At 46.1% G+C, this 16,693-nt stretch overlaps 1 protein-coding gene across 1 annotated transcript in view; it reads right to left on the reverse strand.

Annotated features, from left to right (window-relative positions):
• The window catches only part of LOC118788201 (activating molecule in BECN1-regulated autophagy protein 1-like), a 107,255-nt gene that overhangs the window by 46,293 nt on the left and 44,269 nt on the right, over window positions 1-16,693 (reverse strand). Inside the window, exon 12 of the mRNA XM_036544135.1 lies at window positions 2,822-2,932. Coding sequence (XP_036400028.1) covers window positions 2,822-2,932 — 111 coding nt within the window. The remainder of the gene's footprint in view (window positions 1-2,821; window positions 2,933-16,693) is intronic.

Below are 16,693 nucleotides of genomic sequence, written 5' to 3' on the forward strand. Positions count from 1 at the left end.
CGCTTTTATCCAAAGTGACTTACAAGTGAGGTAGTCAGCAATAATAGAAGCGCTGCATGACCAGGTTTTAACGGGTTGACCAGGCAAGGTACAAGCCAGCTGGTAGAGCCAACGAGTGCATCAAATCAATAGACTGTAGATCAATACATTTTTTTTATTTGGTTTAGTAAGAAACAGTTTGGAGACAAGAGAATTTCCTTTAGGGGGTAGTGTTTCAGGTGCTCAGGTGAGAGCGGAAGAGCTGTGTCTACCTCACAAATTACAATACAAATCTGTATTTTGAAGGGAACGAGTTCACTATAATCATTGACAGCCGACAGCTTAACGTAGTTGTGTAGAAGTGCCGAGTTATTTGTTGACTCCTAGCAAGGTGGCAGTATTATTGGCGAACTAGACTATCAGAGGGCTGAAGGTTTAAATGCTGGGGCCCTCCAAATGTCCTCTTGGGCCAGGTACTGGAACTGAAATAAATGTACTGCTCAAGTGAACGATCCATTCCGTGTGAGTGTATGGATGTATAAATGTAAAGTAAATCATAATCTCCAAGGGCGTCAGATTTTTAAATACATAGTAATCAAAATCTGCACCATCAAAGAACAAGCAAGAAACACTCAACACACTCTAAAACGGGTAGGCTCCTATCAAAACTATAACATTACTTCAATACTAGAGCGAGGAAAACAAAACCGATCAGCTATTAACATATCTGAGACCCAAACACAACACCTTAACGCAATGAGGCAGCTACAGGCTACATATTCTACCTCCTGGACCCTGTCCACCCTGGGCAGTAAGTGCCAAACCTAAAAGCACTGCATGAAGTAGCAAAGGATCATCATAGCACTTGTGTTCACATTCTCTCGCTCACTACTGAAAAAAGCTATAAAGCTAGTGAACCAGAGAAGGGTTCACTAGCTTTATGTTGAGAACAGGCTGTTCCACCCATCAAGGCTTGCCATTGTGCATGGTCTAGAGAGCATCTAGCGCTGTTCCGGGCCTGCTCATTGGAACAGTGGGATAACTGGGGCCGTGGATCTTCGGTCTTGCAGCCTGGTTTCATCTGACCTGCAGCAGCGCGCTACGAGTGCAGTAAAAGCAGCTCTCTCCCATACAGAGAATAAAGATGAAAGAGCAGCTCGGTCCAGCAGGGCAGTGACACAGTGGAGTTTAATACACTGAGCGCAGAGCCCAGGGGAAAACGCTACGGCTCGCCCTCTCCAGTGCACTCACAATGACTCCACGGCGAACAGAGGGAAACTACAGCGCAAACTGGCTTTCAAACGCCCCCCCTCTGAAAGGATGTCTGGATCAACAGGGGTGTCAGCACCGATACGGTCACCCTGCTATTGTTAAAAATCAGAAGTACTTCTTAGAGCAAGGCCGAAATAAGAAAGGTTACATCAGGGGAGGGATGGCCCGGGAGATTCTCTGTGTAGGCCTATTTCATACCGACGGATCAAGTCAAATCGCATCAAGGGTTATGTAACGGAACGGAAAGCCCCTTCTCATTCTGCTCCTTTCTAAACCCGATTCAGGCTCTTTAATGAAGGGCTAATTCATACAGTTAGCCTGCACCTCGCGCTCCACTCCCCAGTTCGGTGTCTGAGCTGATCGTGTGAATCCATAAGGGGCACCACAGCTGAGAGCACCGAAGACGCTCGTGCCTGACTCGCGCCTGACAAAGGAGCTGTAATTGCCAAAATACTTACAGATGGCGCCACGGTTCAATTACACTGCAAAATCTAATCATATAGAGGCATTCATTTTCATCAAAAGCCCAATGTAAGACAGGGGATTATGGCTTTATTAGTGTAAACCCCCCAAAGGTTCACCAAAGAGCTTTCTTTTCAGAAAGGCATGCTGCACAGGAAAGATATCCTGCTCATGTTTGATGTGTTTAATATTTTTTGACCCTGACCGAGGAGAGGGGGGGAATGTAAAAGATGTCTTTGTGGAGGAGAGAGCAGATGCTTTCATTGGAAAACAACGTTAGCATTGGTGCGCTCTGTAATTCTGAGTGGCACAGCACAGATCTATGGCAAACAATATTACAGGGATGTAAGCACTATTCCAGGAAGGGCTGTGAAAATCCTGCTTGGATGGAATTTAATTTCCACAGGGATGGGGAGCAAATACTCAACATTAGACAAGAAGATTGTGGTTATCATGGTGACACATCACTAAATGTAATGATGCTGGGCCAAGTATTACTGCAATCTTTAGACAAAGACATGCATCGTGCCCCTAGCTTAATGCTAATCAGATTTGACTTGAACAGAAAGAGAATATCGACTTGACAGAAAATTGGCTTTTGACTGATAAATATACAGAGGAAATCCCAATGTTAAACTTATGATACAGGATTCGGTTTAATGCCCAAAAGCCACTGTAATGACTGGAGGAGGGAGGTGCTACTCTGCGCTTAATTCATGCTGGGATCATACATGTGAAACTGGGTCACTTTGAAGGCAGGGCCCAGGGGAGATTCACTCCGTAGTTCAAACAGCTCAGCAAGTGAGAGGGTGTGCTTTAATATGGGGGGGGCGGGGTGTCCCATGGGGGGGAATGTTGCGTTCACCACTCTCGCATGTTTCTCCCTTCAAGTGCCTTCCACCGTCCTTTTACAGAACACCAGTCAAAGGGCCCCTGAGGAACAGCAGACTGTGGGAAGGATCTGAGGACTGAGGGAGGGTTCTGAGGACTGCGGTGTCTGCGTGGCTCAGCTTGCTGGTTAGAATGAGAAGCTGTGCTCCTCTGTCTGGTGGAGGCCTGAATTATTCCCTGCCACCCCGGGCCTATGTGGGAAGCGGCTCGGCCTTACCGTTGCTGATCTCGGGGAGGTCGAACTTGGTGAAGTCCCACCACTGGAGCCGGTAGGTGGTGTTGGCGATGTTGCTGGCCACTGCAGACTGTCCGTCCCCGATCACTGCACCTGCAGGGCATGAATTAGGGGTCAGAACACTCTACGTGTCACAGGTAGGCTGTGAGGACAAATCCTGGGGGGGACATTTCTCCTGCAACCTTGAACAAGACAGGGTAACAGTGAGAAGACAGCACAGAAAAGATCACAGAATGCGTATTCTGAAAGCCATAATTGGATAATTGTCCTGGCTGCATAATGAAACCCCATGGTGTGAATCCACTTGATGAATGCTAGCTGAAATCAAACATCAATGGCAAACATGCTGATAAAACATGACTGAAGTGTTAATGTCACTCAAACATAGGCCTCCCGGTTCTTTTGCATACACAACTAACTGGCACCTGAGGGCAATAATATTTAAAGTATTAAACCTAGCCATTCAAGAGTGGCCTTTGGCTGTTCATACAAGAAGTCAACTGCAAGTGCAGCACAGCACATTAAAGACAGATCTGCTCCTCTGTTAAGCGTGTCTTTAATTCCTGAACTAATAATTCACCTTACAGCACAGTGCCCTGCTGTAGGGCATGGCTGAAATGAGCAGATGGCTGGGGTTCACTTAAAATTGCTTCATAAATGATCCAAACTAATCTCAGCGATACGGCATCACAAAGCCACATTCCTCCTGCTCAACATAAACTGCATTACTACAGAGACAAACAAGACACTTAGGAGTCCATTTGCTGTGTGGCCGAGCCCCTGCTCGGCCCCTTCAATTCGATTTCCCCTTCCCTGCCCCGTGTTTAGGAAAAAAGCAGCACGCTCATAAATACAGATTACGCTGCTCTCGATAGAACTGAGGCCCCTCTGATGCCCTGGGGAGACCTTAACTGTGACAACTTCTGTCTCCATGGAAGCTGCTGGGGGAATTGTGGGTACCATTACATCAGCCAGCAGCACTCTCTTTCCACAACAGGAGGAAGCAATGGGGCTTTTTCAAACAGCACTTAAATTAGATGCCTTTTGTGGTGCAGAGATAATAACAAAAAAGTAAAAAAAAAAAAAAGACACTTCTACAGTCATGCGCTGTGATATTTCAATGTGAGAGAGCTGACCCTATGCAAACGATTCAGGGGGCGAGAGCATAAAAACATCCATCCAAATTGTAATGAATAGAAGCTCTCAGCTAGTGCCAGAGCTGAATACTTTCTCTGAGGTGGAAAGGCTGTAAGCCACCAGCATATCTCTTAGACTCATGCTTCTCTAATTCCCCAGCAACATCATCTTAATAAAGCAATGCAGGGAAATATCTGTATTTCTATGCTACGTCCCCTGTGGGAAACACTACCCAATTTGTAACCAGTCAACTTTCGCGGCCGACGGACGCAGAAGCACTCAGAGAGAAAATACCTAATGGCGGAGCGGCAGCTTAGCGCTTTCAGTGCGTGTGCACGCAAGGGCGGTTCATTTGATCTGGACGCTCACGAACCCTGGTGCTACTCCAGATGAGAAAGTTTCCAAATCTTAGACAGCCGCCCGTCAGTGCGCCTGACTCTATGAGGAGCCACCGAAAAGACTACAGTTCAGTGCGTCCGGCACCAGACACCACAGACTTTCAGTTTTATATGAAAACGGAGCGAACAGCCTCTGGCACCGACTGTGAAAAACACAAAAGTTTCAGAAAGCAATTAGAGGGAACGGAGAGGGAGGCAAATGCTTAACAAATACCACCTAAAACTCAGAATATAATGGCTGTTTTGCCAACAGTTTCTTGCCAGATAATGAAGGGGCAGCCAGATGAAAAGTGATTGTAAGGTTCATTATTAGTTGTGCTTACACAACATCCTTTTTTATCAAAAAATGACAGCCACTGTGCAGGCTTTTAGGGATTAAGTGCTTAATTTTTTTTTTATCTCACACACACATGGAAATAAGCTCAACCCCTTTCCAGGCTGCAGATTTCCTTCAACAAAAAAATCAACAACTTTACAGAACAAGTGCAATGATTTGCAAACTCATTCCTGCCATCAAGGACAAGAACAACTTCCTCAATGTGTTCCAAGTTAAATGTGAATGGTTAAAAGCGAGTGGCATCTGGGCCCTGACAAATTCTGCAGCAACAGGCACACTGTAAAAGGAAGATCTCTTTCAGGGAGAGGAACTGTCTGATCTGGTCTGCGTAAAACAGAGGCTCTGTGTCTCTGTTTAGGGAGGACCTCGCAGTCACACCCCAACCCAGTACTGAATAAGTGAAAATAAGAGAAACTATGATTTAGCAAATAGGTTTGTACCTTGGAGACTGTGAAATACAGCCCTAAAGAGAGACTCACTGTTTCTCATGGTATAAGCTACTGCTGCTTAATTGAGCATAACTAGCATCATGAACTGAAGGCAGTCCTTTCCAGCGCCGACCAACACATTAGCAGGCTGGTGGGCCGTGCGGTAAGGAGTGGAGCTTCACTGGTGGAGGCTGCGCTGTGGAGAGCCTTCCCCCGGGCTGCGTTTGGGAACACTCAACACTCACGGCTACTTCACTCCTACACGGCAAACCCAGGCCCAGCTGAACGGCTCAGGAGTGCGCCAAGTGGAACCATTTGCCACATGAATATTCACCGTTTCAATTCCATGTTCCGCTGCTGTGGAAGGAGAGGGGAGATCCACGCACAAATCTACATGACTGACGCATATAATGAGCACAGCGACTGGCAAAAGCCATAAGTTGTCAATTGAAAAAATAATTCAAGTTGCGTAATTGCGTAAAGTTGAGTAATTCAAATTCAAAATTCAGTCTCCAACCCCTTGATACAAGAAGTTTTTTCCAGGTACTGTATGAAACATGTGCTCAGTATTTTAAAATCTTGACCAAAGTATAAAAAAAGGCTTTTCGCTCCTTGCTGCAGGGTGAGAGATCAAGCGCTAGTTTCTCGGGACCGCACGTCTACCTGGGTGCATGAGGGGAGAATTTGGCACCTCCCCGGGAACGCCGCGAATGACATGACGGTCCAGACAAACGGACGAACAAAGCCGGGGGGGGATGCGGGCGAGGTGAGCGGGCGTCCTCCTGGCCCCGTCAGAGCGCACCTCTTCCCTGACAGGCTGAGCAGGGGCTCTCCACGCGCCGCCAGGCAGTGTGACAAGAGTGGCGGCCCGGAGACGCACCTCATCAACAGCCTCCCCTCCTCACCTCTCCCCTGCTTCCCGTCAAACCAGACAGCCGTGCACCCTCAGGCCCCGCCCACCGGTAAGGCGCGCTTCGGCCTGAGTTGAACACGGGGCATTCTTTACGGCTTCCACGCCAGCAGCATGCATGACAACACCACCAGCCCGCTCCTGGATTTATAGCTTTAGGGACCATCAAACGCCTACTGACCCCACGTTACATTCAGAAGTGGCTTTGAGCTATAGGATGAGTACCTCTCAGTGAGAACCTCAGGACTGCAGCAGGGACAAGCCTTTCTGGACAGGACCCAGATGCAGGAACAGATGATTCCTGTTTCTCTATTCTGCCACATACTTACAGCACAGCACATAGCCCCTGACATGACCATATAAACAAACTCGGAGTCTCCATTTTGTCCTACTTTAACAACTAGACCCTCTTCTCTCGTATTAGCAGTGGCTGCACTTGCTTCGGACCAGCACTCAGCCTCCAGTCTGCATGTCTTAGATAGGCTAATTCATGAGCCCAGAGTGAAAAATAAGAGCATTTTCCACGGTCCCCGCGGTAAAAAAAAAACGCTTTTTTCCCTCCTCTGAGTGACAAAGAAAACTCCCCGAAAAGCTGGGGCACTGTTCCCTCTTCCTCAGAGTGACATTCACTAAACATTCGGCAGGCACAGTGTGCCACTGCAGACTCCCTGAGTAAATATAAGCAGCAATTAGGAAGAGAATGTCCCCATTCACGATTCTGCGGAACGTCTCATCCGGGGTGAGAATAGGGAATTCTGATCTGACAAGCCCAAGGCGACGGGCTGCAAAGTGGCCGTGCGTGTTCAGGCGCACTCTATGCCATTCCGCTAAACAGCGCCTCTTTTACAGCCATCCCTCCCCCTCGCTGCAGCCTGTCTTACCGGGTCATCTGGAAGAGAGCCAATCAGCTCTCTGCGTTTAGGGCTCCACCCATGTCACATCACATTCTTGTTGGTTCGATGCCTTCCCCATGGAGTTCCCAGAAAATTACAAACCAAAACAAAATGGAGACAGAAGCAATTACCACAGGTTTTTGAGTTAAAAATCTCATCCTGAGTCTGCTGATGCAGTTACGGCAATGCAACACAAGTTCAACTCAGTGGAATGCTTGTGACAGAAGTGCCAATATCTGGCCCATGCCCTTTTTGGTGGAAACCCTGTTGTACAGGACACTGGCACTGAGAAACTGGCAGATAACGACTGGCATCAGCCCAGCTGAAAGGACTCAGGTCAACCAAATGATTACATGGCTCCATGCTGGACAAATGACACAGCCCCACGATGGAGGCCTCCGCAATGACCCAGCAAGCGTGTCCAGCTTGCATATAAAGCGGTTTTCAGACAGAATGTCACATACGCTCATGCAGGGCATAAAGTAACCGTGTTTCTTCAAAATAAGACTAATCACCAATTAGTATAAATAGTCGTATAGGACAGAAGATTCAAGAAACCTTTGCTATTCATGGGGGAGGCAATTAACATGAGTAATATGTAAAATAAATGCAGGGTTGCAGGTGCTGACACAGATCTCTGGGACCTGGGAACAGAGAGTGCTGCTGGGCACCGATGTGCCAATCTGCCAATGATAGGCCCCACCTCAAATTCATATTCAATACTTGCACATGTCTTTCCAACAGCTCTAGAGCTCCTCCATTTGCATTACAAAGCTACTTCATCATGCTGCACATAAGCTGTGCCTGCTTCTGCGTCCATAAATGATGTGGTCTGATAATTCTAACTCTAAATATTTTCGACTCTACTGCTTATAACGAATGCAAATAACATTTGGCATGTGTAACTGCGTTTTCCGTACTCAGCAATCATTAATGTTAAATCATTAACTGGTGGCCCCTAATAAGAAACGTAACAGAACCGCATGGTACCGCCAGGTTTGGTCCCGCTTCTCAGATACTGTACATAACAAAAGAATTCTCCCAAATAATACCACTGTCACACGAGAGCACTTTCCTTGAAACTCTGTGCTGTGCAATGGCCACCACTGTTGTGGCTCCTCTGTCTCACCCGGCTCACCACTTGAGTGAGTGGACTGTGTTAGCAAGTACTTTGTTACAACTTTTTTCTCTTTTTTTTGTCTTTCCCTTAGCCGTTTCCTGGTTTGCTCCTGTAATTACTGCCACTTTAGACTGGTCTCGCAAATGGAAGGAATGGCCTGGTGCCGAATATCCAGGAAACACTGACCCAGACCCAGCAGCAATGTTCAAGGGGCCATACTGATGTGCTATCGCATAAGTGTGGGGGGAGGGACCCCTTAGACTGTTTATTCATGCAAATTATGGCAACAAAAAGTGTTTGAGTGTGGTAAGCCACACAACCTGGAAAGCAGAGGGAGGGAAAATGAATTTCCCATCAAGCTGGAGCAATATTCCAGCCAAGATATAGCAGGTGCCTGCCTGGGTACATTAAGGGGGAGGGGCTTTCATCAGCTCACATCATTATGTCCATCAGTGTGATGATAGCCGGCCTCTGCTCATTCAGGTCTGTTCTGGACCAGTTCTCTCCCAGGATGCACTCAAATGGTGCTCGCACTCAAACCAAAGGATGCTGGGACTTGCAATCAAAAGCTGGCGGATTCGCAAGTCATTTTTCAATCGTCTCATCCAAGTTTACTGGGAAGAGACTCAGGAAACATTGATTGAGAAAACATTGAGCCATTAGAGTACAAATCCATATTCATTGGTCCACAAATGTTACAATGCAATAACATGCCGATAAAATGCAATCTGGATGGACAGTAATATACCACCAGAGTCATCATACCACTGCTCTTGATTTTACAATAAAACAAGTGGTTGGGAAGGGCTGTCTACTGTTGGACCTCTATCACTGAGACCTGGTGGGGAAACCTGACAGCGAGGAGCCATGTTGGAAATAAGACCGGATGGCTGCTGGAGAGGATATTACTGCACATTCGTCCTTGTAGTAATGAAACAAAAATATGACTTTTACACTCTGAGTGATTTTCTCAATTTTCGCAATTTGTACAATTGCACTACAGAGGAAATCCTGGTTCAGGATTTACTGAAATCTGTGTGAAATTTGCAGGTTTTAGATAAGAGTGCAGAGCGGTCTTCCTCTACAGAGTTACACAAGATGCTAGAAGAAAGCATGACTGTCAGAGGGCTGAGTAACTACCATATTCACTTGAATTGAAAAAGCACTTTTAAAATCATATTCACAGAACGACCACAGCGAATCGGTACATTGAGGATGTATCCTTTTTAACAAAATGAAAGCCACCAACCAATCAGATTATTATGCTCTGACTCCAATGTATGTGGTCATTAAGGTGTCAAGTGCACATCTGCATCACCACAACTGCAGCTGTCAGCCTGGCCTTCGAGGAGATCCATCCATTTATACTGAGTGGGGCGACCAGCCCCCCCCCCTTCATAGTAACAGGGGCACAATCCAATTAAACCTTCGCAAGCACATGCGCAGGGGCCTTTCTTTTCATAACTCAAACACAATTATTGACAGCGTTATGCTGGATTTCAATTATGCGGCGGGTGAAGCTCTCGGAGGCAGAGCCGAGCTGTGCCCCTCTTCATCACGCGTTGCCATGCGATGGCGAAAGCTGGCGGGTTTGCGCCTCTGCTGCCATGTGCTTAATAAGGGCCTGAGCGATGGCTCCAGGTGGATTTCCTCATCTTTTTCTGGCCAGGCCTCCAATGCCACGGCAGGAGAAACCCCCCTGTGGCACAGCCTTTGAAGGAAGCGGTTAGTTTTTCTGAAAATTCAAGACAGAATCACGTTTGCGTAATTGTAATCATCACTAGAACATATGTGAGGAGAAGACAGAATCAGTTTGGAATTTTTCTGAGGGAAACAACTGCAGGATCGTGGGTTCAAAACCCATTTGGGACACTGTTGTACCCTTAGGCAGGTTTATCGGGAAGAGCTTGCTTCCAGGCACTTTGTAGAATATGGACAGAATAGAATAAACTGCCTTCAATAAGGGCGCTTTGTAAACGGTGAAAGGATTAGACAAAAAGAAAATGACATGGTAAACGTTTCCGCATGATGGCGCACAGGACTGATCTGAACCGAAGGTGCCTTCCGAAGGCCGCTTACGGGCTGAACTCCAGAGCGCATTCTTTGTCGGCTTTGAGAGGACTTTGTAAGCGCTTTGTGTTTTTGTGTAATCAAAACAAATGCCTTTTGCCAGCGAGAGAGCAGTGCATTTAGCACACAGCATATCGTGCGTGTTCCCTCCATTAATGCAGACAAGCATGCGAAAAAGCAGAACATCATTAATTACATCTCAGCCAATTACTGTCACTTCCTGCGACCGCTGCAGCCAGCCAAATCTTCTGGTGCTTCTGCCTCTCGCTAAGTGCCTTTTTTTAAATTCTGTAGGCTGGGCATAAAAATAGGGGGGAATACTGCTAGAGAAACAGCAGAAAGGTGACAGGTCTTCATTCCAAAAGGAAGGAGTAGTATTTAAATGAGATTGTGTTTAAACAGATAAACACGAGCAAGAGTTCTTGAAAGAAAACACCGTCCTATTTTGGAATTCTTTCACACTTCACAAACGGCATTTACCTAAAAGCACAGGGCTCCTCCTCATGACTTGAGGGAAATTTGCAGACTCCCAATCCAATTTGTAACAATAAGCCACTCATACATTATTGGGAAGAGGCCAATTGTTCAACTGAAGTTCAACAGGAAAAACAAACACCCAAAAAAAAACTGATGCAGAAAGTAAGCCAAATATCCAAATCAACAGAGACAAGCAAATGTATACTTGAACTTGGTCCTCCTGGGTAAACCATTTAAGAAAACTCACAGCGGGGCTATGTTTACCGAAGAAAGTTTTACTCCACACAGAGCCATTACCTTGGCTACTTGCCTGCACTCTCGACCTCAATAAAGCGGGATGCCGCCAAGACAAAGTGGCACAGCTGGGGCGATATCAGAGTCGCAACAGGGTCATTTCATCAACAGCGTTCAGGATTTTTACTTTGCATGCGGGGATCAGTCCAAAAGCATTACTGCTGGGCTTTAATGAATACAGGGAGGCTCCCAGGCAGCAAGTCGCTATGGCTTTCATTCGCAGGCAGGCTGAGGCAGGAGGAAAAAGGGCGACGTGCCACACTAATGGCTCTCTCGCACGGCTCCGGACGTTAGATAAGGACGAAGTGATGCGGCATGTCGCCTCCTCCAGTTTTCCAAAGGTCAGACTCATTCGCTCATAAGAACACTTGGCAAAAGTATGACAAATCCTCCGTTGACCTTAAGGCTCAGGTTTAGACATAAAGCTATGATACTGACTTTCTGAATCCCTTTATATGACTAATACAACAGTCAACAGCACTTCTGCTCATGCAAGCACAACTTTAAGGGCTGAAATGCCCGCCTGCAAAAAAAAGCCATGAGCAAAGGCGGATTAAGTGAAGTGCATTTCTTCTGAGTGGAGTTCTTTAAAAGCAATATTCTCTGCAGGGCATTAAATGTTCCAGACCTTCTGCTTTCCTCCAAAGATGCACTTTCTGCAACAAAACAGGTGTTCTCTTCAAAGACGAAGGTGTTCTTGGGCCCAATCACATTAATTAACTTGTATTTATTTTAGACCTGCATAAGAAACATTGCTGAGCTTGCATATCGTTTAAGAGTTTCAAAAAGAAGAATAAAGCAGTATTATCCCCAGAGTACTCCTCAGGCACTGTCCCTCATTATGCCCCTACTGGTCAAAGCGCGTCACTGCAAGCCTGCTCCCCCATGGATCAGTGCAGATCGCAGCAAATTAGCCAAACACTGCTGGTAAGTTTGCGTGATCGTAAACCATCAGAGCAAACTCCTTTACTTAACGGCTGCTTTTAGATAAGGCTTGCTCTCTTTATGTCTTGCCTATTTTGCGATAGCAATTTAGTCACTGTGTAACACAGGTGCACTTTGTCCTGTTTCCTTAGTAAAAGTCAGGCCTCTTGAGGTTCAGCATCCTTCTGCATCAATCAAACCATGAATGCTACCACTCAAACGAAGTCTACACCTAGCTAACTAGCGGCAAACTGCTTATTCATAACGGCAGTGTTTTGCTACTGAGCAAGCTGCTGTCAAGTTCTAAGTCAGTTTTTCTGGATGCATTTAGAAGCTAATTTAATCACCCTAAAGGATTTTCTGGCAAGCTCTAAAGATGAAATATGCCTGCTGAGGCATGAGGGGAATGAGCAGGCAACATTTTCTAAACAAAGACGTGGCTCAGGCAGAAATGTTTATTCAAGGCCTTAATTTTCAATTTCGTTGGAGAGGAAAACGGAGGGGTCGAACGCAGACTACTACCCTGGGGAGAGCCATTAGCGGGCTGGAACTCAGGGCAAGATGCCTAAATAGTACATGTGGACTTCTGGCCTGTACAATAACTACTCAGATTCCCCTCTAATTACTGGGGCAACAAATGTGGTTAATCTCTCACTGTACAGCTGCAGCCACTGCCATCATCACCCTATCTGTACAAGGTGTCACCCAAAATGGTGCAATGAAAACAGCATTTTGGAACAGAGCAAATTAATTAGGACAGGAGAGTTCCTGGGGGAGAGGAGGTAATTAAGATATTTACTGATGTGCATCTATACATGGCCATGCTGAGATACAGATAAAAATCAGGTCAGGAGAAGACTGCAGTAGAGAGAGGGGAAAACGCCCTGCTCTCATCAATGAACATCTGACAGCTGTGAAACAGCATGTCCTCTCAGCAGTGATCGGCACCTTCCACAGCCTCACTCAAGCTCATCTGGGTTTGGGCCACACAGTGCGGGCAGAAGGATCTGATATGACGTACAGGCCATATTTACCATACAAATTAGCTACCTTTGCACTCAACATGCCCGAAGTTCTACAGCAACACGAAAAATCTACCGCTGTATCATGTTTTGTCTACTGAAGCAAACAGCATTTACAGTGGTCCTTCTCCATCTGTGATTTTGTAAAGCACAGATTTGATTTTTTGTGATTAATGACTTGCACACAGCTTCACCAAATCCTTGGTCATCCACGGTACAATGTGCATTCCATGTTTTAGATCTATATGCTAATTTTCCTGTTGCAGGCATTGATCTGCTTCATGTCCACCAGTCTGCTCCTGTGTACAGGTATGTGGAAACAGCTGAGGAGAAGGATGCAAGCATTCCTTTGCAGGTTTAGCATCCTTTAACAAGCAAGTTCACCGAGGACTGAGTTATAAAGCTGTTGGATGTTTGACAATTATCTTGAGAAAGTGAAAAGTAGTTTTGCATTAACTTCAACTTGAAATGTACAAAAAAGTGTTTTTACTACTGATTTTGCTTGTATCCTGTGACTGCATGTGGTCAGGGAGTCAGTGACAAGGGGGGCTGTGTAAAGGCATAACAGTCAGCATCAGAAGGGACCCATACTCCATGGCTAAGTATTCACTTCCATACCTGAGGATGGACTGGCTGAAGGCTGCATCAGCATTGGTTGTGTCACGAATTGTCGTTACAAGCCAGGTTCGTTCACATTTGGGGCCGCACCACCAGCATAGCAGGCAAATGGAACTCTGTTGAGGTCTGTGCTTCTTCACACTTGTGCTGTCTCTACTGCATGTAATGAAAGGTGGTTTTCCTTTTTCTTGAGATGTTGTGTTGTGGTTTTCCTTTTTGACCTTGAAATTCACATCATGGGAATTTATGTTTGACTTTCAAAGATCACTCCCCCTACCCGCTAATTTCCCCAAAGTCTGAGCCACGAAAAGATTCAAGGGTTGATTAAAAAATATGTCAGACACTCAACAACAAATCCAAGTTCTTAAAACTTGGTCTTATGAGCTCCAAATAAATAATATATTTTTGTGCAGTCCAAAAAAAACTTAGTGCTGTTTCCTGGTTTGTTCTGAAATAAGGATTTCACGAGGCTATCTGACTCAAAATGTTATTTTGAATGCCAAGAAAACGCCAAAGCCAAACTATCCATGAGATACGAACTGGCTCACAACGTCTACAGGGCACCAATCACCTGCCAACCAAACCCGGACCCACTCTCTCCACCTCATCCAGGAATGACTCATGACTCAGAGATCAATGCTTCTTCTTTGTCCTATTTTCTGTCCTCAGATGAAGTGCATTATGAGTGTGTTTCGGCATTGTGCTGTCCTGCCTCGGTGCAGAAACAGCCTTGCTTCGGGAGAACAAGGGCACGCATTTCCAGCATTAAAAACAGAAAAAAATCATTGAGGCAATAAGCTTTCTCCTGGCTGCAGGACAGATTAACTTTCTCAACAGCGTGGAGAGATTAAAAACACACGAAGATGGGCACTGCAAAAAAAAAATCCATTTAAACATAGAGCAGGTCTTCAATAATCTTCCAGTCTCTCATAAGCTGACAAAAATACCAGCATGTTTTTATGACAGAGGAAAAACTATATTAGCCCCTGGTTTTACCTGCACTGCTCTCAGGAGGCATGCCAACAAATTCAACAGAAGTGGCCTTTAGTGTGTCCAGTCAAAGGCAGGCACATTGAAAGCATTGGGTTTCTTTGTGTGTCTTATTGTCTGCACAATGATATGTAATTGCATCTCGGCAGGGATAGCGTTCAAACACAACGGCCTTAAAATGCACACTGTAGAGCTGGATATAAAGATCGTCCCTTCAGTCAACCTCGGTGCACTCTATTCACTCAAAAGCCTGACGATTAATCCCTTGTAACAATAATCCCTTATTCTCTTCTGACAAATTAAAACTACTTTACTTTAGAATTATCTGGTAATGCGCGCACACACACACACACACACACACATACACACATAAATGTATGGGTCTCATCAAGCTAATTTACAAATGAGAGACTAGTCCAGTCAAACTTTCCCTGTGTGTATCAAATACATCGCTCCATGACTGAAAAACTGGATCCAAATTGTCCTACAAATTCCATTACTGAGTGTCCTGCTCTACCTCGTCCTTAATCAAAGGCCATTCCTGTCTAATGTGGCCACCTGGCTAAAATCTTTGGAAATAAATCCCTACTCTTGTGAAAACACATGTAGGAGGGTTTTCGCAGCCAAGGACTGGTAGTAATACTAGACCCATAAATCTAACAGAATACAGACCACACATATGCTGTGTGTGTCCATTAAAGATCTTAAGACATTCATTCATCTGCACAGCTCTGTCTTTAAATTTTCAGAACCATTTACATATGAATCACATTCTGCTTTTCAATTTGTTCAAATTGAAAAAAATATAATTCTTACTTAAATTCAGAGTTAAGTAAACAGCACCACAGCGATTAGAGTGAACACCCCGCTTAGTGTTTGGTTGGCCACACAGGGACTGGACTGAGGCTGTGTCCTCTGAAGAAATGAGCGATCTGCCCACCTCACAAAAGCAGCTCACAGAAAGAAAGCTCTAGTGAGAATGGGTGAGCAACTGCACTTTAAGGGGTTGGTCTGCTTGGGTCTCTCTCAGTGAGAATCAGCCAGAGCAGAGCAGAGGTTGCCCTGAAACCGCTAACACCTCAGCAGCAGATGTGGGAGGTGGAGGAACGAGGCTGGGGAGCACAGGGAGGCGGAAACGGGGAGAGAGAGAGGGCTGGAGGGCCGAGCTGGAACGCACTCCTCCAGACGGAAACGTAACCCCCAGCGCGCCGCGCGAAATGGCGTGTGAAACGTGTGACAGCGTTTAGCTGTCATTCTCCCCTTAACAACCGACTGACTCCATCCAGTGCATTCCGAGCTTTGCACATCATCTTTAAACAGTCCTGATGAGTTATGAGTAAACAAAGATTAAACGCCGCCGAATCGCCTCAGATGCACCCGAGAAGGCTTCTCGTTTCCGCAGGGTTTTAACCACTCGCAAAAGGCCCGCACAAGAAGCTGAACGGAACATAATGCAAACAGCATGACAAAAAGAGCCATTCAGTGCAATGGCAAAGAGTGAGGCGGGCAGTGGCGTTCGGCAGCGGAAACGCGTTTAAACGGGTGGGAGACGCGAGGAGAAGCGCGCGCCCCTCACACGGCCTCTCTGTCCTCTTTTGCCTCTGCCGCGAACGCCTTTGTTTCAGCCCCACCGCCCACCTGCGTGCCCGTCCCCAGCGCGACACGCCAGCGCTAACCTCCAGAGCATTCAGCTCCCTCCGTGCTGCCGGGGAGGGGCAGCGGGAGCAGCACGCAGGCCATTAGCTCTGAAAGCACGCAGGGGGAGCAGGCGCTGGAATGGAGGCCTCATAGCGGGCTCCTGCCATCCCAGCAGTCACAAACTGCGTCAATACATGACAGCGGCGTTTAGCCACGGTCGCTCCAGACGCCTGAAAGGACCCACGAGACCACAGAAGCAAAAGACAGCTTATGGCACTCTCTAGACCCTGCCTGGTTTCACATAACAAACAAGCTTTACTGCTCCTTACTTTCTGCTTCATACTGCTCATACAATATTATTAATATTTTCTGTGAGAGGCCTTATTTCTTTTAAACTCCACTTTTGGAAAATAAACATTGTGATTTCATTTATGCCACATACCGAGTTCAGTTCTCATATGCAACAGTTCAACTGCATGCACTATTGTGAAGTTGTTACAGATACATTAAAGTAACAGCAGTACAGATCACAACAGTAAGACTCAGTTGAACACATAGGGGAGCTGGAGCACAAGGCCTCTGTCCTGACTTACACAAA

Source organism: Megalops cyprinoides, chromosome 13, assembly GCF_013368585.1.
Source record: "Megalops cyprinoides isolate fMegCyp1 chromosome 13, fMegCyp1.pri, whole genome shotgun sequence".
Taxonomy (NCBI): Eukaryota; Metazoa; Chordata; class Actinopteri; order Elopiformes; family Megalopidae; genus Megalops; species Megalops cyprinoides.